The sequence below is a fragment of the Hyla sarda genome, chromosome 3 (genome assembly GCF_029499605.1).
Source record: "Hyla sarda isolate aHylSar1 chromosome 3, aHylSar1.hap1, whole genome shotgun sequence".
Taxonomy (NCBI): domain Eukaryota; kingdom Metazoa; phylum Chordata; class Amphibia; order Anura; family Hylidae; genus Hyla; species Hyla sarda.
Window position 1 is genome coordinate 192,257,117 of NC_079191.1, and position 26,157 is coordinate 192,283,273.

Below are 26,157 nucleotides of genomic sequence, written 5' to 3' on the forward strand. Positions count from 1 at the left end.
TTTTTTTATTAACCTCTTAAGGACGCAGGGCGTACCTGTACGCCCTGCACCCCCGGTCCCAGTATTTAAAACGGGGTAACGCCGTTTACTAAAGTAAAAGCTTTCCGGCAGCTCAGTCGGGCTGATCGGGACTATTGCGATAAAATCGCAATGTCCTGAACAGCTAGGACATGAGCGGAGGTCCCCTTACCTTGCTCCGTCACGTCCGATCAGCGTTTGATTGCTCCAAGCCTGACCTACAGGCTTGAGCAATCAACCCCCTACTACGCTGATCCATGCAAAGCTATGGCTTTGCAGGGATCAGGGTAAAAGATCAGTGAAAAAAAAGTGAAAAAAAGTTAATAAAGGTCATTTAACCCCTTCCCTAATAAAAGTTTGAATCACCCCCCCCCCCCCCTTTTCCCATAAAAAAAACTGTGTAAATAAAAATAAAATTAACATATGTGGTATTGCCACGTGCGTAAATGTCCGAACTATAAAAAAAAATCATTAATTAAACTGCACGGTTAATGGCGTACGTGCAAAAAAATTCCAAAGTCCAAAATAGCGTATTTTTGGTCACTTTTTATATCATGAAAAAATGGATAAAAAGTGATCAAAAAGTCTGATCAATACAAAAATGGTACCGATAAAAACTTCACAAAAATAAAAAAGTTATAGGGGTCAGAAGATGAGAATTTTTAATGTATACATTTTCCTGCATGTAGTTATGATAATTGTTTTCAGAAGTACGACAAAATCAAACCTATATAAGTAGGGTATCATTTTAACTGTATGGACCTACAGAATAAAGATAAGTTGTCATTTTTACCGAAAAATGCACTGCGTAGAAACGGAAGACTCCAAAATTTACAAAATGTTTTCTTCAATTTTGTCGCACAATGAATTTTTGTTCCGTTTTGCTGTGGATTTTTTGGTAAAATGACTAATGTCACTGCAAAGAAGAATTGGTGGCGCAAAAAATAAGCCATCATATGGAATTTTATGTGCAATAATTTTCTGCTGTGAAAGTGCTGACATGTGTCAAATTTATAAAATGGCGCACAGTATATGATAAATATGTCTGAGCAGAAGACAGCCAGGTAAAATTACTTCAGCACAGTCAATTTTACAGTGAAATTAAGTGTCTGTGATGAGTGCTGCATGTTGCTATATTGCATTGCTGACCCCTATAGCTTTCTTTCTAATTCCTTTAATAAATCCCCCCCCCCCCCCCACAACATAATTTGGCCACACTCTGTCACTAAATACATAAGGGAGTGTGGCCAAATTATGTTGTTGAAATCTGGTAATCTCATACCATACATATCAAGAGCTGAGAAATAAGTTAAAGGGATTTTTTTTTTTTAAATCAACTGGGGCCAGAAAGTTAAACAGATTTGTAAATTACTTCTATTAAAAAGTCTTAATCCTTCCAGTACTTATTGGGGTCCATATACTACAGAGGAAACACTTTTCTTTTTGGAACACAGAGCTCTCTGCTGACACCATGACCATAGTGCTCTCTGCTGACATCTCTGTCCATTTTAGGAACTGTCCAGAGCAGCATATGTTTGCTATGGGGATTTTCTCCTACTCTGGACAGTTCTTAAAATGGACAGAGATGTCAGCAGAGAGCTCTGTGTTCCAAAAAGCAAACCATTTCTACTGTAGTATTCAGCAGCTAATAAGTACTGGAAGGATTAATATTTTTTAATAGAAGTAATTTACAAATCTGTTTAACATTCTGGCACCAGTTTATTTTTTAAAAAAAATTCCACCGGAGTACCCCTTTAAGGAAGAATACATATATATCACATCTGGACATTTAGAAAAATGTGGATTTTTGCATTTAAGAGGTAGTTTAGGCTCTTCTTTTATGACATACTGTAAAACTGCAGTATATACAGTTCAAACTGCTGTATTTTACACTTTTTGAATTTCTTTTTTGTGTTGTCCACAGTGCTCTCTGCTGACACCTGATGCCTGTATCAGGAACTCTCCAGAGCTGGAGAAAATCCCCATAGCAAACATATGCTGCTCTGGACAGTTCCTGACATGGACAGAGGTGTCAGCAGAGAGCACTGTGGACAACACAAAAAAGAAATTCAAAAAGTAAAGAATTTCCTCTGTAGCATACAGCTGCTAAAAAGTACCAAAAGTATTAAGATTTTTTAATAGAAGTAATTTACAAATCTGTTTAACTTTCTTGCACCAGTTCATAAAAAATAAAAAATAAGTTTTCCATAGGAGTACCCCTTAACCCCTTAAGGACCCAGCCAATTTTCACTGTAGGACACGGCCAGTTTTTAGCACATCTGACCACTGTGACTTTAAACATTAATTACTCTGGGATGCTTTTACCTTTCATTCTGATTCCGAGAATGTTTTTTCGTGACATATTCTACTTTATGTTAGTGGTAAAATTTTGTCGATACTTGCATAATTTCTTGGTGAAAAATTCCAAAATTTGATGAAAAAATAGAAAATTTTGTATTTTTTTTTAACTTTGAAGCTCTCTGCTTATAAGGAAAATTAATATTCCAAATAAATTATATATTGATTCACATATACAATATGTCTACTTTATGTTTCCATCATAAAGTTGACATGTTTTTACTTTTGGAAGACATCAGAGGGCTTGAAAGTATAGCAGCAATTTTCCAATTTTTCACAAAATTTTCAAAATCAAAATTTTTCAGGGACCAGTTCTGTTTTGAAGTGGATTTGAAGGGCCTTCTTATTAGAAATACCCAACAAATGACCCCATTATAAAAACTGCACTCCTCAAAGTATTCAAAATGACATTCAAAAGGTTTGTTAACCCTTTAGGTGTTTCACAGGAATAGCAGCAAATTGAAGGAGAAAATTCTAAATCTTCATTTTTCACACTCGCATGTTCTTGTAGACCCAGTTATTGAATTTTTACAAGGGGTAAAAGGAGAGAAATCTTCCTAAAATGTGTAACCCAATTTCTCTCGAGTAAGAAAGTACCTCATATGTGTATGTCAAGTGTTCATCGGGCGCTGTAGAGGGCTCAGAAGGGAAGGAGCGACAGTGGGATTTTGGAGAGTGAGTTTTTCTGAAATGGTTTTTGGGGGGCATGTCACATTTCGGAAGCCCCTATGGTGCCAAAAACTACACCCCTCAAGGCACGTAACAAGGGGTCCAGTGAGCCTTAACACCCCACAGGTGTTTGATGACTTTTCGTTAAAGTTGGATGTGAAAATGATTTTTTTTTTTACTAAAATGCTAGTTTTCCCTCAAATTAAATGTTTTTTACAAGGGATAATAGGACAAAATGACCCCCAAAATTTGTAACCCCATCTCTTCTGAGTATGGAAATACCCCATGTTAGGACGTAAAATGCTTTGCGGGCAAACTACAATGCTCAGAAGAGAAGGAGCACCATTGAGCTTTTGGGAAAAAAAATAGTTTGGAATGGAAGTCAGGAGCCATGTGTGTTTACAAAGCCCCCCGTGGTGCCGGAACAGTGGACCCCCCCCCCCCCCCCACATGTGACCCTATTTTGGAACCTACACCCCTCACAGGATTTAATAAGGGGTGCAGTGAGTATTTACACACCACTGGCGTTTGACAGATCTTTGGAACCGTGGGCTGTGCAAATGAAAAATTTAATTTTTCATTTTCACGGACCACTGTTCCAAAAATCTGCCAGACCCCTGTGGGGCTGAAATGCTCACTGTACCCCTTATTACATTACGTGAATGGTGTAGTTTCCAAAATGGGGTCACATGTGGGTATTTATTTTTTGCGTTTATGTCAGAACCAATGTAAAATCGGCCACCCCTGTGCAAATCACCAATTTAGGCCTCAAATGTACATAGTGCGCTCTCACTCCTGAGCCTTGTTGTGCGCCCACATAGCATTTTACGCCCACATATTGGGTATTTCTGTACTCAGGAGAAATTGCGTTACAAATTTTGGGGGTATTTTTTTCCTTGTAACGCTTGTGAAAATAAAAAGTATGGGGCAACATCAGCATGTTAGTGTACATTTTTTTACACTAACAAGCTGGTGTAGACCCCAACTTTTCCTTTTCATAAGGGGTAAAAGGAGAAAAAGCCCCCCAAAGTTTGTAGTGCAATTTCTCCCGAGTACGGAGATACCCCATATGTGGCCCTAAACTGTTTCCTTGAAATACGACAGGGCTCCGAAGTGAGAGAGCTCCATGCGCATTTGAGGACTAAATTAGGGATTGCATAGGGGTGGACATAGGGGTATTCTACGCCAGTGATTCCCAAACAGGGTGCCTCCAGCTGTTGCTAAATTCCCAGCATGCCTGGACAGTCAGTGGCTGTCCGGAAATGCTGGGGGTTGTTGTTTTGCAACAGCTGGAGGCTCTGTTTTGGAAACACTGCCATACAATACGTTTTTAATTTTTATTGGGGGGGACGGTATAAGGGAGTGTATATGTAGTGTTTTACTCTTTATTATGTGTTAGTGTAGTGTTTTACTCTTTATTATGTGTTAGTGTAGTGTAGTGTAGTGTTTTTAGGGTACATTCGCACTGGCGTGTTACGGTGAGTTTCCCGCTAGGAGTTTGCGCTGCGGTGAAAAATTTGCCGCAGCCCAAACTTGAAGCAGGAAACTTACTGTAAGCCTGCCCGTGTGAATGTACCCCGTACGTTCACATGGGGGAGCAAACCTCCAGCTGTTTCAAAACTACAACTCCCAGCATGTACTGACAGACCGTGCATGCTGGGAGTTGTACTTTTGCAACAGCTGGAGACACACTCGTTGGAAAACCTTCAGTTAGGTTCTGTTACCTAACTCAGTATTTTCCAACCAGTGTGCCTCCAGCTGTTGCAAAACTACAACTACCAGCATGTACTGATCGCCGAAAGGCATGCTGGGATATGTAGTTATGCAATAGCTGGAGGTACGCAACTATAACCCCCAGCATGCCGAGACAGCTGTTTGCTGTTTGGGCATGCTGGGATTTGCAGTTTTGCAACATCTGGAGGGCTACAGTTTTAGAGAACACTGCAAGGTGATCTCCAAACTGTGGCCCTCCAGCTGTTGCAAAACTACAAATTCCAGCATGCCCTGACAGCAAACAGTTGTTTGGGCATGCTAGAAGTTGTAGTTTTGCAAGATCTGGAGGGCTACAGTTTAGGGACCACTATATAGTGGTCTCAAACTGCAGCCCTCCAGCTCCCAGCATGCCCTCCAGCTCCCAGCATGCCCAAACAGCTGTTTGCTGCCAACAACTCCCAGCATTTTTTTTCACTAAAATGTGTGTTTCCCCCCCAAATGTCACATTTTGCAAGGGTTAATAGCAGAAAATACCCCCCACAATTTGTAACCCCATCTCTTCTGAGTATGGAGGTACCCCATAAGTTGACCTGAATTGCACTACGGGCGAACTACAATGCTCAGAAGAGAAGGAGTCATAGTTGGCTTTTTGAGAGCAAATTTTGCTCGGGGGGCATGTCGCATTTAGGAAGCCCCTATGGTGCCAGGACAGCAAAAAAATACATATGCCATACCATTTTGGAAACTAGACCCCTTGAAGAATGTAACAAGGAATAAAGTGAGCCTAAATATCCCACAGGGGTTTCACGACTTTTGCATATAGAAAAAAAAATGTTTTCACTAAAATGTGTGTTTCTCCCCAAATTTCACATTTTTGCAAGGGTTAATAGCAGAAAAGACCCCCCAAAATGTGTAACCCCATCTCTTCTGAGTATGGAAGTACCCCATAAGTGGACCTGAAGTGTACTGCAGGGACGCTACAATGCTCAGAAGAGAAGGAGTCACATTTGCAAACTTTGCTGAAATGGGGGGGGGGACATGTCACATTTAGGAAGCCCCTATGGTGCCAGGACAGCAAAAAAAAAAAAAACACATAGCATACCATTTTGGAAACTAGACCCCTTGAGGAATGTAACAAGGGTTAAAGTAAGCCTTAATACCCCACAGGGGTTTCACGACTTTTGCATATGTAAAAAAAAAATGTTTTTTTTCACTAAAATGTGAGTTTTCCCCAAAATTTTACATTTTTACAAGGGTTAATAGCAGAAAAGACCCCCCACAATTTGTGAATACATTTCTTTGGAGTAAGGACATACCTTATTTTTTGATGATAATGGCTCGGCGGATGCACAGCAGGTCTTGCTGGAGTGGGAGGGCAGTCAGGGGCCTTGAGCTTCATATGGAGCCAGGATGTGGGACCCCCCCCCTCAAGGAGCGTTAATGGGGGAGCACTGAGCCCTAAAATAGGGGAACACTATGGGGGACAATGGGCCGTAACTGGGGTATACAGGTGGGGTACAGAGGCCCGTAATATGGGGTACGGTGGGCCAGAAAATTATAATAAAAAAGGATATATTCCCAGAATGATGACCCAGAGCATAGCCAAAACTAAAAAAAATATGCCTGCCCCAAACCCTATGCTCTGAATCATCATTCTGGGAATGTGATTCGCACCCGCTCAGGTGGAGAGAGAGCGCTGCGCATTTGAGGCAACATAAAAAAAGTCCCCGATGATAGTGACTCAGTGACCTATGACCCATTTTTTAAAAAAAACACCCCCAGAGGTCTTATAATTTTTTTTTTTTTTGTTTTTTGTTTTTTAGGTTTTTGGGGCAATTTAGAGATTTATGGGGTTAAAAATTTGTAATGTACTCTGGACTTGGTACATTGGTCAAATTATGGAAAATTTACATAAAAAGGGAAAATTTAGGGCTCCATGGAAGTGTGATACTCCCTGAAGCAGTTTATGCATGGGCCCGGATTATCTGGGCAAGTGTCACATTGATGTGTGGTGTCCTTCCGAATCCCCCTCCTGAAACACACTCTGCATTTTTTCTGGGTTCATCCCTTCTTTCCAGTGGGGGGATCACACCTGGAAAGTGTTGGCCTGGGACGATCCTGGCGCCTATAACTCCAGACCCTTGGGAAGTCCTGCCTGATCTTTCCCAGTCAGCAAAGATCAGGAACCTTAGGACTTCTTCTTGGTACTGGAGGAATGTCCCTGTGTTGCCAGCCTACTGGGATAGTACAAAAGCGTTGTACATGGCAACCTGTACCATGTAGACCGCAACTTTTTTTGTACCATGCCCGTGTTTTCCGCATTGCATTGTATGGCTTGAGGACTTGATCTGAGAGATCAACTCCCCCCATATACCGATTGTAGTCCAGAATACAATCGGGTTTGAGGACCGGTCCCACGGTACCTCGCACAGGGACAGGGGTGCTGCCGTTCCCATGAATAGTGGTGAGTATAAGGACATCCCTCTTATCCTTATACTTCACCAACAACAGGTTATCATGGGTGAGGGCACGGGACTCACCCTTGGGGATAGGCGCCTGGACCAAATTTAGAGGGAGGCCTCTCTGGTTCCTCCGCACGGTCCCACAAGCGGACGTGGATCTGGCGGAAAGGGATTTGAACAGAGGGATGCTGGTATAAAAGTTGTCCACGTATAAGTGGAAACCCTTATCCAGCAATGGGTGCATAAGGTCCCAAACAATTTTCTCGCTAACACCCAGAGTGGGGGAACAATCTGGGGGTTCAATACAGGAATCTCGTCTCTCATACACTCTAAACTTGAGAGTGTACCCGGAGGTACTCTCACAAAGTTTATAGAGCTTCACGCCATACCGCGCCCGCTTCAAGGGAATATACTGGCAGAAGATGAGTCTCCCCTTAAAACTGATGAGAGACTCATGTACAGAGAGGTCCCTGAGCGGTGCGTAGGCCTACAAAAATGTGGCCCCAAAGTGATCGATGACCGGCCTCACGTTGTAAATCCGGTCATGGGCGGGATCACATCGGGGCAGACATGCCGCATTATCTGCATAATGCAGGCATTTCTGAATCACCTCAAACTGCTTCCGCGTCATCACCATACTGTAAAGCGGGGTCTGATAGAGGATGTCCCCGCTCCAGTACTGACGAGCACTTGGTTTTTTGACCAGGCCCCGAAATGTCCTCATTTCCGCTGCATCAATGGCGCGCCATTCATTGGACCTGGCCAAAAACGAATCGGGGTGGTGGGCAATGAACTGCTGGGCATACAAGTTTGTTTGCTCCACCATGTGATTGACCAGGCTGTCACTGAAAAAAAACTTTAAAAAGTCTAGATCAGTGAATCCAGCATGGTCAATCCAGATTCCGGAGTCGCCAACAAACTCCGGAACCGTGGCTAATAACCCTCTGGGGGGCTCCAGATAGGGTCATCGGAAGGGGGCTCTGGTGCACTTGTCTGGGGGGCCGGACTCCTATTACGAGCGGCACTGCCACTCGTACTAGTGTCGGCCACTGGGTCACTTTCATGGGGGGTGCGTGGCCTCGCCTGGCGGCATCTCCGCCGCCATGCAGGGGGCTCATCATCACTGCTAGATGATGAGGAGGACGAGGAAGAACACAAAAAAGTTGGATCTTCCTCGTCCTCACAGGCAGATTCGGAGTCGGAGGCTAAAAAAGCGTAAGCCTCCGCTGCCGAAAACGCCCGGCGGGCCATCACCTTTTTTCTACGGTGGGGGTGGTGGGGAGGGTGTGTTTGCGGGGGGGGGGGGGGCAGGGAAGTGTGTAGTGTGTGGTGCTTGGTGTAAACTTACAGGGAAAAAAAAAGCTGCGGCCAAACAAAAAATGGGTGGCACTCGCAGCACCCTGGGCCCGGGGTCACACGGATCAGGTGACAGCGGACCCTTGGGGACCTATTAGGGGGTCAGGGGGGGGTTACTTTTTTTTCTGTTTTTTCACTTTTACTGTTTTTTAATTTTCTTTTCTTTTGATTCCCTACCTGTCCCTGGAAAAAAGCTCACCCTGATCTAATGGGGTCCTCTTCTTCCTGGGGGTCTCCGATGCTCTGAGGGGGGATCCCGGTCCTTATCTTCCCGCACTGCCCGCTGACTGAACTCAGTAAGCGCGCAGAGCGGGGAGAAGGAGCAGTTAACCCCTCCTCTGCCGCACTGCTATTGGCTGGACGATCGCCAGCCAATAGCAGCGTTGCTGGGAAGGTGACAGTATTGTCACCTCTCCCCAGCAACGGCAGGTGATTGGTGGTGTATCGTACACCGCCAATCACCATTTATTACCGGGTCATCGGGTCACAATTGACCCAAATGACCAGAATCGGCGCAGATCGCTGGCGTGAATTCGCTTGCAATCTGCACCGGTCGCCGACATGTGGGGGTCCCGGGACCCCCCTCGGCATTTGCACGGCATGCCTGCTGAACGATTTCAGCAGGCATGCGGTTCCGATCTCCGCCCGGCGAGCGGCGTGGACCGGAATGACTCAGGACGTATGCATACGTCCTGGGTCCTTAAATACCAGGGATCCAAGACGTATGCATACGTCTTGGGTCCTGAACAGGTTAAGTAGTAAATTTCCTACAATGTATTTTAAAGAGAAAACATAATGGGGGACATTTATCAAAGCATTTAGTAGGGTTTTTTTGCTTAAAGTTTTTGCATAAAAAAAGTACTCAACGCGACTTTTTGTTTGTGCAGTGCCCTAAGCAAAAAAAAGAAACTTGCTTACCAAAGCAAAAAGTGATTTTTGACTTGCTGTGGTCAGAGGTTTATCAAGTGCAAAAGTCGCAAAAAAAGTTGCATTGGATGAAAAACCTACTAAATTTACTCCCATTCAGACATGGAGCATAAAAAGCCGCTACCAAAGAAAAAAATAATAATAATTGGTTACGTGAAAGAAATTTATCAACAGGCTGAAACCAGTATATAAATAAGTGGTACATAAGCAAAAACATAGTAACAAAAAAAATAACAAAAAAAAGGAATACATAAGCAAACATTGATAAATGTCCCCCAATATGTATTATCTCTAGGCTGGTATATTCAGATTGCTAATACTAATGGTAAAAAAAAAACTAGCAAAATTAGAACTCATAGTACAAAGCCACAAATCCTCCCTTAGCGGACACCTCCCAATAGCAGACAGTTTTTAATTCCCCGGCAGAGTCCCATAAGACTTAATGTATGTGCACCCTCCAAATTGGGGACACTCCCAATAGCAGATACGAACCTATTGTGGGGGAACTATGTTGCAAACCTAATGTAGGGGAACTATACTGCCAACCTAATGTGGGCGAACTATGCTGCCTACCTAATGTGGGGGAACTATGCTGCCTACCTAATGTGGGGGAACTATGCTACCTACCTAATGTGGGGGAACTGTGCTACATTTACCCCCCCCCCCCTCCCCGATTCCCTGTGTGCCTCATTATTTTCCCTTTGTTCCTCCTTTCCTCTGTGATTCCCCCGCCTCATCCTTTCCCAAGCCTCATCATTTACCCCCTGTATCATCATTCCGCCCCCTTGCCCTCATCATTTACCCCTGTCTCATCATTTACTCCCTGCCTCATCATTTCCCCCCCCCCCACCCCCCCGCTCATCAGCAATCCCCCCCCCCCCTTTTTATATTATTTAGATCCCTTTGCCTGGTTGCACTCTGGCAGGCTCAGGTCAGGAGGTAGGTCTTGCAGGCTGGTCAAAGTGGCCGCAGCGCTGGCTGCTTGTTAAAGTTCAGCAGCCTGGCCACGACCACTCTATTACAGCGACCAGCGACATCTGCAGGGAATGACAGGCAACGTCCCTGACGCCACGCAGGGGAGTTGGTAGGGGACGTCACTCATCATGCTTTACTGGCCGTACAGCCTGCAAGACCCTCCGCTTGACCTGAGCCTGCCGGAGCACAGCCAGATAAGAGAAAATTAAAAGAAGGGGAGAAGTGTTGCATCCGGGATCGCAGCAACTGTTTTAAAGTGGCCACGGCTGGGCTGCTGATCTTTAACAAGCACTTTAAATCAGTGGGCAGCACATTTATTGGCTTATAATACGCAGGTAGGGTTTTTGCCCTAAATTTAAGTGTTAAAAGTGCTTGATATACGCTGATAAATATGGTACTTTCTAAGTTGAACATTCTCATACATACTGCATTTACTTTTGTTCTTAGAATACAGGAATTTATAAATTTATATAGAATAATTTATAAAAAAAAAAAAAAAACTTTTTCTTTCTCCATAAGATGTAAAACTTGTGACCATTGGGTAATAATGAATAAATAAACTTGATAATACCTTCGGTCCTTCTACACCTTTATGTCCTTGAATTCCAGCATTGCCCTGTTGAAGAAAATATATATATTTTTATTTTATAATAACAGTTTCGATGATTTTAATTCAAATCACTTCCCCAGGGTTCATCAACGTATTTAGCAAGAGATTGGTTAGTGAATAGTATCCTCATAAGTGTGGTATTCATTAAAGAGGTTATCCAGGATTCTAAAACAGAGCTAATTTCTTTCATACACCTCTCCCTGTCTGTCTCCAGGTTGGGTGTGGTCCTATTCTGCAGATCAGTCCCTTTGAAGTGAATGGAGCCAAGTTGTAATACCACATCCAACCAGGAGACAACTCTGTTTTTCTATTTCTGGATAACCCCTTTTACCTTAGCTACATTATATATCTCCTTGACAGACAATTTATGTTGTTACTTATTCACATTTTCTAAATCACAAAGAAAAACTAAGGAATAACCTTTACCCACCCCAACCCTTACCATCCCTGGCATGGAGGCAAGGAAAAGAAGACAATTAGATGCCTAGTTATACAGTACCTTTAGACCAGGTGCACCAGGAAGTCCAACATGACCCTACAAATAATAAAAATGATCTGTAAGTCTTTACATGTAATTTTACATGCTGTCAATTTTGTCCATGTCTGCAAATAACCTTCACAGCTGAAAGGTCTAGAGGATCAATCATCATCGAACAACATTATATATTACACAATAAGGAGCATCTCCAACATAAAGAAAACTTGAGACTACTCACAGTTGCTCCAGGTGGTCCAATAAATCCAGGTCTTCCAGGGCGTCCAGCTTCACCTTTTGGTCCTGGAGGTCCCTTTTTACAACATTATTAAAAAAAAAAACATATAAGATTATTTGGGGAATCTAAAAATAAACAGATTATAATATGACAAAATATATAGTCAATAATAATGTTAAGAACCGGATGTGTAGTTTGGGTTTTTTAAGTAACCCTTCTGCTCCAGGACAGCCAAGCACTGCAAAACCACTTGTTTCTCAAACCTCAGTGTCTTAACCCCTTAAAAATGCTCATTCCACAAACTTATTTGTGTGTGCCAATTATTTATATATTAAGTTTAAATTTATTTTTGAAAAACAATGAAAAAAAACTTGCATATAATATATATATCTGTTTACTCACAGGTTTTCCTCGTGGACCTTCAGAGCCTCGTTGTCCAACGAATCCTTTTTCTCCCTTAAAGATAAATATTTGCAATGTGAAATATTAAATTATCATAAATATATCTATAACCTAAGACTTTGAATTTTAAAGTACAGTAAGTTTGCTAAACTGGCATCTCACTCTACATAAAAGAAGATTATTCCTACCTACTGTGTGTTGCTCACTATCTTTTTGTAATTTTAAAGTTGTTTTTAAGAAAATAGCTGAAAAAAATGTCTAATGAAAGTATTAATGTCATATATAAATGTAAATATCATTACATATTGCTTTTACCTTGAATCCCAAAGTGCCAAGACGTCCTACTTTACCCTGAGGACCTTGAAATGCCTGTTAATGCAAAATAAATAAAAAATCATATGTCTTATATTGGCTAGTTATGCCCTGAAGAGACTTGTTGAATGTTATATATTTTTCTAGGATCTACTTCACAATTTCTCTAATGTATTTCAGAATCAGTGCTAAATTGTTTAGAAACTTAGTAGACCTGCCTTCAAGTTTCAAAAAATTTACATGTTAATGGTAAGCAAATTATAAAAAATATGGAAGCAAAATATTAAAAACATTGCAATTTATTAAGTATTGAGTATAAGCACCATGCACAGAAATACCCGCATTTACATGTTTTGAGATGGTATCATTGAGGTTATTTAAGGATATAAAAGTCACAGCTTTGTTCAAATTCACATGTTCAAGTTGACTACAAAAAAACAAAACAAGTGGGAAAAAAAACTAAATTAATCATTAGCCTTTATCAAAACCTTAAAGGGGTACTTTTTTTTGTTTAATCAACTGGTGCCAGATTTGTAAATTACTTCTATTAAAAAATCTTAATCCTTCCAGTACTTATTAGCTGCTGAATACTACAGAGGAAATTATTTTCTTTTTGGAACCCAGAGCTCTCTGCTGACATCACGAGCACAGTGCTCTCTGCTGACATCTCTGTCCATTTTAGGAACTGCCCAGAGCAGCATATGTTTTCTATGGGGATTTTCTCCTACTCTGGACAGTTCTTAAAATGGACAAAGATGTCAGCAGAGAGCACTGTGCTCATGATGTCAGCAGAGAGCTCTCGGTTCCAAAAAGAAAATAATTTCCTCTGTAGTATTCAGCAGCTAATAAGTACTGGAAGGATTAAAGGGGTACTCTGGTGAAAACCTTTTTTCTTTTAAATCAACTGATGGCAGAAAGTTAAAAATATTTGTAAATTACTTCTATTAAAAAATTTTAATCCTTCCAGTACTTATTAGCTGCTGAATGCTACAGAGGAAATTCCTTTATTTTTGGAACACTGATGACATCACGATCACAGTGCTCTCTGCTGACATCTCTGTCCGTTTTTAGCAACCATGCATAGCAGATGTATGCTAAGGGCAGCATGGTGGCTCAGTGGTTAGCACTGCTGCCTTGCAGTGCTGAGGACTTGGGTCCAAATCCCACTAAGGGCAACAATAAATAAAGCATTATTATTATTATTATAACGTCAGCAGAGAGAACTGTGCTCGTGATGTCATCAGAGAGCATTCCAAAAAGAAAAGAATTTCCTCTTTAGTATTCAGCAGCTAATAAGTACAGGAAGGATTAAGATTTTTTAATAGAAGTAATTTACAAATATGTTTAACTTTCTGCCACCAGTTGATTTAAAAGAAAAAAGGTTTTCACCGGAGTACCCCTTTAATAAAGGATAACAAAATGTGTTGTTTTTTACCAAAAATTTTTGAAATCCATTTGGTCATTTGTTTATGTGAATTTGAATAAAGCTGGAAGTTTTATATCTATTCTGGATTACTGGAATGTTGGAATTTCTCCTCCATAGATTATTGTATTTTCTATTTATTTCTGCCAAAACACGACTGTGTGTGTTTCCTGTCCACTAGGAGGAAGTAGCAATGATAAGAGCAAAAAAAGTTCCTGGATAATTGGTATTTTCTTCTATTTATGTAAATATTTGCTCATTCTGGGCTAAGTAGTCATGTGGGTGGTCCTATTTAGTGATTGACAGCCATTTCTTTACATTTAGAGAGAGCTACAAAATCCAATAGACCCCTGACAGAACGTTATCCAAAAATGGTACCCTAATTTTACCATACACTAAAATTCCCTTATAAACTTTATTGAAAACTACACAAATAATGTTAAAATACCTGTGCACGGTCCACTATTTATTTGGCTCACCAAATATGTAAAGCTACTGGCCAGACGGCCATAAGAATAATATGAGAAAGAATTATTTCATTTACAGAAATCTGTCACTCAATAAGGACCACTCCCATTTGACTGTTTAGCCCAGAATGAGCACATTATCCCAGGAATGAACTATAGGTTATTCTAGATCCTTTCCAACAAAACTATTTATCAATCTGCTCAGCTGCTCCTGCTCTATAACAATTTGCCTGTAGATTAGACTGTAGTTTCCATGTGACAGGTTCCCGTAATGAATACTGATCAATTCCACTTTATTGTAGTATTTTTACTGTTGAGAATATTGTTGCAGACTGAGCCATTCCAGTAATACCAGTTTGATCAGAACCTTAGCAATTGTAAGATTAATGATTAGTGAATAAACCAGTAGAAGGTTTATAGGAGTACAGATAATAGTAAACCAGTTATCAAAGGTCCCTGGATGGTTGTGTCTCAGGGTAAATTGTTCGAAAAACAAATTTAGTGGCTTTTGGTATATGTGACAACAACGTAAAGGGGAAATCCAGTAAAAGAAAAATGTTTTCCAATCAACTGGTGCCAGAAAGTTAAACAGATTTGTAAATGACTTCTATTTAAAAATCTTAACCCTTCCAGTACTTATCAGCTGCTGTATACTACAGATATATTACAGAGAAATTTGTGAAGTTCTTTCCAGTCTGACAACAGTGCTCTCTGCTGACATCTCTGTTCGTGTCAGGAACTGTCCAGAGCAGGAAAGGTTTTCTATGGGGATTTGCTTCTAATCTGGACAGTTTCTGACACAGACAGAGGTGTCAGCAGAGAGCACTGTTGTCAGACAGAGAAGAACTGCACAATTTTCTCTGTAGTATACAGCAGCTGATAAGTACTGGAAGGGTTAAAAAAAATTTAATAGAAGTAATTTACAAATCTGTTTAACTTTCTGGCACCAGTTGATTTGAAAACATTTCTTTTCCACATGTTTCCACCGGCGTTCCCCTTTAAAGGCTATGGTCATTGGTTACTTTTGACACATACATTTTTTTTTTACGTGTCAGTGGTTACTTTGAGTTAAAATGTTGCACTATTTTTCAGTCCGCAGTCTTCATTCCATATCAGACCCCCTAATATGCAGTTTGTTGCCTGCCCTTTGATTTAAACTTTTCTCATGATGGTGCGTCTCCCAGTAATGCATGCTGGATGTAATGTATATTGAGGAGATTTATCAAATACTCTGCAGAGGAAAAGTTAACAGTTGCCCATAGCAATCAGATCATTTCTTTTTTTTCAGAGGCCTTTTTGAAAATAAAAGAGGCAATCTGGTTGCTGGGGGCAACTGGTCAACTTTCCCCTGGACAGGTTTGGATAAATCTCCCCATATGGGTCTAAAGTTTGCTGTGGGTGCTCTGCTATCTCTACAAATATACACAGCCTCTGTGATGCTTCCCTGTTAACTGCCTTCTTTGTTCTTTCCTCTCTATCTACAGCATGTGTGAGCTGTTCTCCATGTATAGGGCTATCCCTATTTTCCATACTACCACTTTGTAACACCTTCTTTTGTTGCTATATTTAACAATAAAGGAAGGTAAGTGTGGGGTAGAAATCCATCAGAAACAGGCACAGGTCTCTAAGGGGGTTTTCGACTTGGAGGACAGATAGCAAAACAGTTTTTTTTTTTGTTTTGTTTTTTTAAAGAAGACTGATTAGAAAGTTTTTTAATCTTTTTATTTAGGAAACAAACGAACAATGCAAAATAATCAGTGCAATGGTGTTTTTTACTAGAGTAGTACAAAAAGTGTTTGAGCAGGATGCATGAATGACATAACTATGCTCCTAGTGCTGCACAGATCCTTCCAAGCCAAATAAAGTGTTTACAAAAATATATAAATATTTTTTTTCTTACACAATGTTTTGTTATTGAAAAAAAACTACAATTAATTTGAATTGCCACAACTGTAAAGACCAACACTCAGACCCCAACCATTCAAAACATTTGACATGTTTGCACAACATGTTAAAAGTTTTTCATTATGAAAATAATTCTTGCAGCATAGTATGACCAAAATTAACATGGGTTGATAAAAGATTTAAATTTTAACTTACCTCAATTCCATCATCTCCATCTCGTCCCAATTGGCCTGGGTCACCAATGATCCCCTGCAAAAGAACAACATTCGAAATGAGTTTTAACCCCTTAAGGACACCGCCTGTTTTCATCTTAACCCCTTAAGGATGCAGCCCATTTGGGCCTTAAAGGGGTACGCCGGTGAAAACCTTTTTCTTTTAAATCAACTGGTGGCAGAAAGTTAAACATATTTGTAAATTACTTCTATTAAAAAATCTTAATCCTTCCTGGACTTATTAGCTGCTGAATACTAAAGAAGAAATTCTTTTCTTTTTGGAATGCTCTCTGATGCACAGTACTCTCTGCTGATGTTATTATAATAATGCTTTGTTTATTGTTGCCCTTAGTGGGATTTGAACCCAAGTCCCCAGCACTGCAAGGCAGCAGTGCTAACCACTGAGCCACCATGCTGCCCTTAGCATACATCTGCTATGCATGGTTGCTAAAATGGACAGAGATGTCAGCAGAGAGCATTGTGTTTGTGATGTCATCAGTGTTCCAAAAAGAAAGGAATTTCCTCTGTAGCATTCAGCAGCTAATAAGTACTGGAAGGATTAAGATTTTTTAATAGAAGTAATTTACAAATATGTTTAACTTTCTGCCACCAGTTGATTTAAAAGAAAAAAGGTTTTCACCGGAGTACCCCTTTAACCCCTTAAGGACACATGACGTACTGGAACATCATGTTTCCGCTCCCGATCTATAACGCGGGTCCACGGCATGGCCCCGCATCATACCGGGTCGGGTCCGGCACCTAGCAAAGGCCAGCACCCGTGGCTAATAGCGCGCGGCATTGATCGCGGTGCCGCGCGCTATTAACCCTTTAGACGCAGCGTTCACTAAAGTGAAAGTATGCCGGTTAGTTCAGTGGGCTGTTCGGGATAGCCGCGGCAAAATTGCAGCATCCCGAACAGCTGACAGGACAGCAGGAGGGTCCCTACCTGCCTCCTCGCTGTCCGTTTGCCGAATGACTGCTCAGTGCCTGAGATCCAGGCATGAGCAGTCAAGCGGCAGAATCATTGATCACTGGTTTCCTATGAGAAACCAGTGATCAATGTAAAAGTTTAGTGTGTGCAGTGTTATAGGTCCCTATGGGAGCTATAACACTGCAAAAAAAAAAGTGAAAAAAAAGTGAATAAATATCATTTAACCCCTTCCCTATTAAAAGTTTGAATCACTCCCCCCCCCTTTTCCCATAAAAAAAAACACAGTGTACATAAAAATAAAAATAAACATATATGGTATCCCCGCGTGCGGAAAAGTCCAAAGTATAAAAATATATCGTTAATTAAACCGCACGGTCAATGGCGTACGCGCCAAAAAAATTCCAAAATAGTGCATTTTTGGTCACTTTTTATATCATGAAAAAAATGAATAAAACGATCAATAAGTCTTATCAATGCAAAAATGGTACTGCTAAAAACTTCATATCACAGCACAAAAAATGAGCCCTCATACCGCCCCATACGCGCAAAAATAAAAAAAGTTATAGGGGTCAGAAAATGACAATTTTGAACGTATTAATTTTCCTGCATGTAGTTATGATTTTTTCCAGAAGTATGACAAAATCAAACTTATATAAGTAGGGTATAATTTTAATCGGATGGACCTACAGAATAAAGATAAGGTGTCATGTTTACCGAAAAATGTACTACGTAGAAACGGAAGCCCCCAAAAGTTACAAAACAGCGTATTTTTTTAAAAATTTTGTCTCACAATGATTTTTTTCCCGTTTCGCGGTAGATTTTTGGGCAAAATGACTGATGTCATTACACAGTAGAATTGGTGGCGCAAAAAATAAGCCATCATATGGATTTTTAGGTGCATAATTGAAAGAGTTATGATTTTTTAAAGGCAAGGAGGAAAAAACGAAAATGCAAAAACGGAAAAACCCTCCATCCTTAAAGGGTTAAGGACGCAGACAATTACATTTTTACGTTTTTGTTTTTTCCTCCTCGCCTTCAAAAAATCATAACTCTTTTATATTTTCATCCACAGACTAGTATGAGGGCTTGTTTTTTGTGCGACCAGTTGTCCGTTGTAATGCCATCACTCACTTTACCATTAAATGTATGACGCAACCAAAAAAATACTATTTGTGTGGTGAAAGTAAAAAGAAAACCGAAATTTAGCTAATTTTGGAAGGTTTTATTTTCACGCCGTACAATGAACGGTAAAAATGACATGTGTTCCTTATTCTTTGAGTCAATACAATTAAAATAATACCCATGATAATGTACTTTTTTATTACTGTTGCACTTAAAAAAAATCGCAAACTTTTTAACCAAATTAGTATGTTTAAAATCCCCCTATTTTGAAGACCTATAACTTTTTCATTTTTCTGTTTAAGCGGCGGTAGGAGGGCTAATTTTTTGAGCCGTGATCTGTACTTTTTATTGATACCATATTTGCTTATATAGAACTTTTAATCTATTTTTTATAAAACATTTTTGGGAATAAAATGTTATAAAAAAGCAGCTATTTTGTACTTTTTTTATTTTTACGTTCACGCCGTTCACCGTACGGTATCATTAACATTTTATTTTAATAGTTGGGATATTTACGCTCGTGGCGATACCAAATATGTATATAAAATATTTTTTTAACACTTTTTGGGGGTGAAATAGGGAAAATGGGACTATTTATGTTTTTATTGGGGGAGGGGGGTTTTCAAATTTTTTGTACTTAATTTTTTTACTTTTTTTACTTTTATGTTTACACTTTAATAGTCCCCATAGGGGACTATTTATAGCAATCACTCGATTGCTAATCCTGTTCAGTGCTATGTATAGGACATAACACTGATCAGCATTATCGGTCATCTTCTGCTCTGGTCTCCGGGAAGGCAGATCAGAGCAGAAGACTCCTGGAAGGCAGCGGAGCCAGGTGAGGGGACCTCCGGCTGCCATGCAGGATGATCGAATCGCCGCGGCAGCGCTGCGGGTGATCCGATCATCCATTGAAGTGACCGCGATGCTGCAGATGCCGTGATCTGTATTGATCACAGCATCTGAGGGGTTAATGGCGGACATCTGCGGGATTGCGGGTGTCCGCCATTACGGGCGGGTCCCTGACTGCAATCAGCAGCCGGGACCTGCCGCGCATGATCCGGGCATCGCTCCGATGCTCGCGGTCATGCTTAGGACGTAAATGTACGTCCTGGTGCGTTAAGTACCAATGCACCAGGACGTACATTTATGGCGCTCGTCGTTAAGGGTTAATGACCAAGCCCAATTTTTCAAATCTGTCCTGTGTCTTTTTAAGTGGTAATACCTGTGACATGCTTTTACTTAGCGACGCGCTTCTGAAATAGTTTTTTCATAACCTATTGTACTTTACATTAGTGGCAAATCTTTGTTGATTCATGCAAAAAAAATAATTTTTAACTCCAAAATATTGTAAAAAATGTTAAAATTTCTGGCATTTTTTAAATTATATTTTTTATGGAATTCATTGTATGGTCAAATTATGTTATTTTTATTCTGTAGGTTGGTATGATTATGGAGATACCCAATTTATTTAGCTTTTTTAATGTTCCTTTTTCTCTACAAAATCCTTTTTCCCCTTTTTTGTGTTATTATGTTCTGACAGCCATAACTTCTTTTATTTTTTGTCCACACAACATTTTGTTAGGGCTTTTTTTTTTTGGTACTATTTTTGTGATTTATGATACCTTTTGATCTTTTTTATTCCACGTTTTGGACCAAAGTTACAATTTTTAGCATTTTTTTTCATGTTTTTTTTTTTACGGATTTCCCCATGCGGGGAAAATATAATTATCAATTTATTGTACAAATCATTACGTCATTACGGACGTGGAAATACCTATTATGTTTTTTTTTTTGTGACAATATATGGTTTTATTGGGAAATGTTTTATTTTATTATTATTTTTCCTAACATTTATTTTTTTACTTTTCACTTTTTACCTGTTATACTATGCTGCAGTACCACTGTACTGCAGCACAGTATAGCTGCCAGTGTACACTGACATTCAGCCTCTGCGATCTAGCCTATGGCTGGATCTCACAGGTTGCCGTACTAGGCAGACAGAAGGCCAGCAGCTGGCCTCCTGCTGCCACGGCAACCAACCGGATCCCGTGATCGTATCTGTCAACCCCATAGATTCCGTGATCAGGACAGATCACAGCATCTATGGGGTTAATGCTGCTGAGATCTGCGCGATCCCGATCTCGGCAGCTGCTGTGGGACCCCGGCTGTGATTGACAGCCGGGTCCTGCCGGTAATCTCCTGCAGCGCATCGTGCAGAGCAGGAGATCGCTAGGATGTATGCATACGTTCAGTTGCACTAACAAGCTAGCAACTTGGACATATGTATACGTCCTGGGGCAGGAAGGGGTTAAAGTATATTGCAATATGTTGTGTAAACATTCTAATAGCCTCCTCAGTAGACACAGCACAGCTTCTAGTCCCTCAATTTTCCTTCATGTGTACTACTAAAAGTTATTGGCAGGCAGGGACCAAATGAGAAGCATAAAGTGCAAGATAAGGAGAAGGCTGTTGCTTTGAGTATAACCCAGCTCTTCTCCATGTCACTGTCAGCTGTCATCCAACCGCTTATAAGGGTTATAAGGGTCAGTGAGGAACAAGAACATATATAATTCTTGAAAGTCTATGAACCTTTGAGAAGTTTTCTGCATAAAACGACATCAGATTTTCACACAAGTCAAAAAATGTGTATAAAGAAAACCAAATCAAACAAATGAGAAAACAATAAAAGCCTTGGACATATAATATAGAGGAACAAGATCCAATATACATATCTGTGAGTAGCTAAAGTATTTGAACCTTTACTTTTAGGATCTGGTATGACCCCCTTGTACAGCAATAACCGCATCTAAACGTTTTGTGTAATTGTTGATTAATCCTGCATATCGGTTGGAATGGATTTTAGCCTATTCTTCCGCACAAAACAGTTTCAACTCTGTTATGTTGGTGGGTTTTCTCCCATGTGCTGCTCGCTTTTGTATGGAAATGTAGACAATCTGAAAGGTTCACAAACTTTTATGCACCACTGTACATATTACAGTAAAATATACATAAGGTTGTGCTGTTGAGTCCGAAAGAGAACAGTACACAAACTGTATATTTCTACTGCCTACAGTGGTGATTCAACATGTAAGTCCTACCATTATCTACAGGAATGTTGAAATTCCTAAGCTCCACTTTGGATATATTATGTCATTGCACATGTATGTGAATAAACAGATCTCTCATATTACAAGTGTTCTACAGTATTCAATGCAGATTTTAGCTTATGAGTTATTACAGACTGTCTTCTAACATACCTAATTCACGGATAGATACAAGTAGCATAGAACTGATAGATTATACACTTGCACAGAGGAACAGCAGTCAGTGGAGCTGACTAAAAACTACCATGGTAGGTGATTTTTGCAGTATTCCACCACCGAGTGCAATTTATAAGGCTGGGTTTCCACTTGGTAGTTTTCTGGAAATCTGCCACTGGTGTTTCTGAGCCAAAGACAATAGTGGATCCATAAGGAGGAAGAAGTACAAGTCCTTCCTTTATATTTCCCATTCCTTTTGAATCCGCTTCTGGCTTTTGCTCAAAAACTGCAGTTAAAAAAAAACTTAGCCTTCAGTGTTGTTTAGTCTTGAGAAGAGACGTTTAAGGGGGGATATGATAAACATATATAAGTATATTAATGGCCCATACAAAAAATATGGAGAAAAACTGTTCCAGCTTAAACCCCCCAAAGGACGAGGGGGCACTCCCTCCGTCTGGAGAAGAAAAAGTTTAGTCTCAAGGGGCGTCACGCCTTCTTTACCATGAGAACTGTGAATTTATGGAACGGTCTACCTCAGGAACTGGTCACAGCAGGAACAATTAACAGCTTTAAAACAGGATTAGATACATTCCTGGAACAAAATAACATTAATGCTTATGAAGAAATATAAAATCCCATCCCTTCCCCAATATCGCGCCACACCCCTACCCCTTAATTCCCTGGTTGAACTTGATGGACATATGTCTTTTTTCGACCGTACTAACTATGTGTACTAAATTTAAATAAAAGTTGTTTTCCTTGCAAAAATTGTTGAGTGTCACATCTATTCTGCTAAAGAAGATGTAATAATAGACAATTACAGATAAATAACAGAGTATGTTAAAACACTACTTAGAGATAGGAAACAATAGCACAAAACTACAGTGAGAAGAAGAGGCAGGTCACAGAAATACTGCCATTCAAATACACATTGAAGGACATTCCAAAGTAAAATACGCGCCAACTTACTTGTAGACCATGTGATCCTTTTCTTCCTTTTGGTCCTGGTATACCCTAAGAATTACAAAGAGTAATCAGTCAATCCATTATACAAAAAGCATAGGACTTGGTAAGTAATGCCAAAGTTATTGGAGTTTATTTGTGTTACTTTTATCTTCTTCGCTTATGATGATTCAAAACATTCACAGATATATTCCATTGCACCAATGTTCTGCAGGTGACTTTGCTGCAAATACTATTGTGCTTTGGTGGCACCAAAAATGTCTATGCACAGCTGGAACTAGTGTCAAAATTGTATTACTTTCAGCTAACACTAAAGTAAAAGCCATAAGTCATATTTTAATACTCCGAGTGGCTAAACACCATTGTAATACTCAGGGTGGCTAAACACCATTTGTTGTTTTTTGAAAGAGGCTTGCAACCGTCCAAAGATTCAGGGGCTCTACTCTACAGCAAAAAGTCTCATTATCATGAGTGTAGTGTACAGTACATCAAAGCAAGTGTTTAAAAGATGCCCATTCAGTCAATTAGCATGTGCCATGCTCCATACTTTTAAGAAAATGGTAACTTGTATGCAACCCATGCTTTACTAGAGTTACTTGGACTTGACTAACTTGCTGACTTGATATCCCCGGACTGTAAGGCTTACCGCAAGGGTTTGACTTTCACCTGGGTAGTGGGGTTAACTGGTAGGTAATGCGTGGTTGCTGGACTAGGCCTCAGGCCTCCTTTCATATTCACCTCACAGACAGACTTCACTTCTCACCAAACTGTACCTCAGCAAAGACTTAGACTGAGAGAACTGAACTCTAGCTACAGTATATAAGGGGAAAATTTAGAGCCTTCCCATTGGGAAGCTAAGTCACATTTTCACCACTGCATACTCCCCTTAACAACAAGGTTATTAACAACAGGATATTTAAGGCAACAGGTGCATAGAAAATACAATACAATAGTAACCCTTATGTAACATTACATTAGACTATGATATAAAGATAATTCTAGGAGAGTGGGCCCATGACGACATTAAAGCAGCATCTGCCACACAGGATGGGCAGGAATACAGTAGAACACGTGATTCTGTACTGCGTCACCACAGGTGCTCTGTCTAAAGTCTGTCTTTTAAGGCTGAGGCCTATCTCTCTAAATTGTATTACATTATAAATGTATATTTCTGTGTTTCAATATATTGTATGCATCCAATGAGGCATAATAGAGTGTAAGAAATTAACATTTACTGTTCTCATTGTGAAAGTTTTGGTAATCCACATGTCCAACATGCCAATTAGGGCTGAAGTCTGTCCTGTCTCCACCTGTCCTGCAGCTATCTCACCATCAGAGCAGAGAGAGTCTGCCTACATCTTCAACATTCCAGCACTGTTCCAGTACATTTCTTTTCTGTCTAATGGGCCCCACTACAGAGGTGCTATAAGAGGTAGCATTCAAGAGAAACGTATAAGGCCTGATTGCAAAGGAAGACTAAGTGTGCTATTTCTATGGACCCGGTCTAGTGAGTAACAGACTTATGTCTGAGGATATCCTTTTTGGATGTTCTCAAAGAAAGTTGTGTTTAAAATTACCCGAGTTAACATAAGTGAGAGAAGGGGTCCTTGCACAGTTCACCACGGACCACTCACGTGAAGACCCCAAAAGCTTGCTCAGATAAATAGGACATAAAGCTAATGCAAAGTTCCACTCACAAGTCAAGTTTAAATCCTTTAACTAAGTCTCACCCAAAGTGTAGTAAAAAACAAGCTGGGTTACGCCAAGGGAACACATATCACCAAAATTACACCTAGCCTCAGAGTCTAACACATACCAAATTTCAGTAGAACTACAAGTCTCAATCAATTCTGCAAATTACTCCTGGACTGTGGTCAGTGACAAACAACCAATTGATTCTGAAAAACAAAGAGTATGTCTAAAAACTGCTTCTCAAATTTGAAGCATCTCAAAGTGTTATTCTTCTGTGTTAAAATTGCATCTGAAGTCAAATGTAAGTTGTTTTCTATAAACCCTGGCTTTAGAGGTGTTATTTCTCTGGGCTTTGTGTACGCAATACAGCTTTTTTGAAGTAATGGTTTTGTGGCATTCCACATCAAAACACAGGGTTGCACCACTCCTGCCACGTCATAATACAACCCTTATCATTCACTATCATTCACATACACAACCCTACTTCTGGTGTCAAAAACTTGTGCAATTGCGCAACATAATGTAAAAGCCAGCTAGTCATTATGCCTCACCACACTTTTAAATGATCCATTCTTACATTGTATTTTATTTATCTAGTTTATTTTTTATGGGAAATACTGTTTTTTTCTTCATACAGATCCAAATTTGAACAGAGCACATAAAATTTAATATGGTTCTTACTGGCTCGCCTTTATTTCCTTCAATTCCTGGTTCTCCTGGATCACCACCAATTCCCTGAAAAATAAATATGAATTTAAGTAAGTAAATTTCTTTGGTTACTTTTGTTTACTGCTAAAATTGATTATTTTGGGACATTTTCATCAAGGGCAGACATACGGCCTGTTCAGTGGGGTCCATAGGGAGAGAGCTTCAACTCTCATCACAGAAAGTATTCTGTTTTGCCTGACCCTTCCCCCTGCTCACACTCTTAAAAAAATGTTTAAACCCAGTCATCCGAGTCTTTATAATTGTACGAGCCGCTCTGTGATTGGATGACATTAGATGGAGGACCAATAGGAAAGAGTTGTACAGACTTCACCAGAATTAACTACTTTACTGCCCTAGGCCACCAGGGATATTGGGGGAGATTTATCAAAAACTGTGCAGAGGAAGAGTGGTGCAGTTGCCCATGGCAACCAATCTGATTGCTTCTTTCATTTCTAAAGAGACCTGTGAAAAATGAAAGAAGTGATCTGATTGGTTGCTATGGACAACTGGACAACTTTTCCTCTGGACAGGTTTTGATAAATCTCCCCCATTGTTATTTACCACTTCATCACTGGAAATAACCAGAGATGTCATCATTGATCTACTTAATGCCCTAAAACATTGTTTTTGCACAGAGGCCCTCCAAACACTTCCAACATACTTCCTTGTATTTCTTTATATATATCAAGACAAATATAAACACAAAAAAATCTATGAGAATGTAGATCAAGATTAAATAATTCAATACAGCGAAGAATGTTTAAAATAAAAAAATAAAAAACATCTTTAATCATAAATAGAGAAACTGTTTTGTGTATAAATATTCCAATTTAGGAATGTATATGGTATATGAGAAACATATGTTTTAATGAATCACTAGCTAAACACATAGCAATGTCTACTTATACTGAAGAACCAATAACCAATGATTGAAGGACCTAATCTGAGCATGGAGC

General features: G+C 40.0%; 1 protein-coding gene across 4 annotated transcripts in view; it reads right to left on the bottom strand.

Annotated features, from left to right (window-relative positions):
- Window positions 1-26,157, bottom strand: part of LOC130360690 (collagen alpha-1(I) chain-like) — a 56,670-nt gene that overhangs the window by 8,835 nt on the left and 21,678 nt on the right. For all 4 annotated transcript variants that reach the window (XM_056563243.1, XM_056563240.1, XM_056563242.1 and 1 more), the window contains 8 exons: window positions 25,175-25,228; window positions 22,808-22,852; window positions 16,506-16,559; window positions 12,519-12,572; window positions 12,204-12,257; window positions 11,805-11,876; window positions 11,588-11,623; window positions 11,050-11,094 (listed from right to left, as the gene is read on the bottom strand). In XM_056563243.1, coding sequence (XP_056419218.1) covers window positions 11,050-11,094; window positions 11,588-11,623; window positions 11,805-11,876; window positions 12,204-12,257; window positions 12,519-12,572; window positions 16,506-16,559; window positions 22,808-22,852; window positions 25,175-25,228 — 414 coding nt within the window. The remainder of the gene's footprint in view (window positions 1-11,049; window positions 11,095-11,587; window positions 11,624-11,804; window positions 11,877-12,203; window positions 12,258-12,518; window positions 12,573-16,505; window positions 16,560-22,807; window positions 22,853-25,174; window positions 25,229-26,157) is intronic.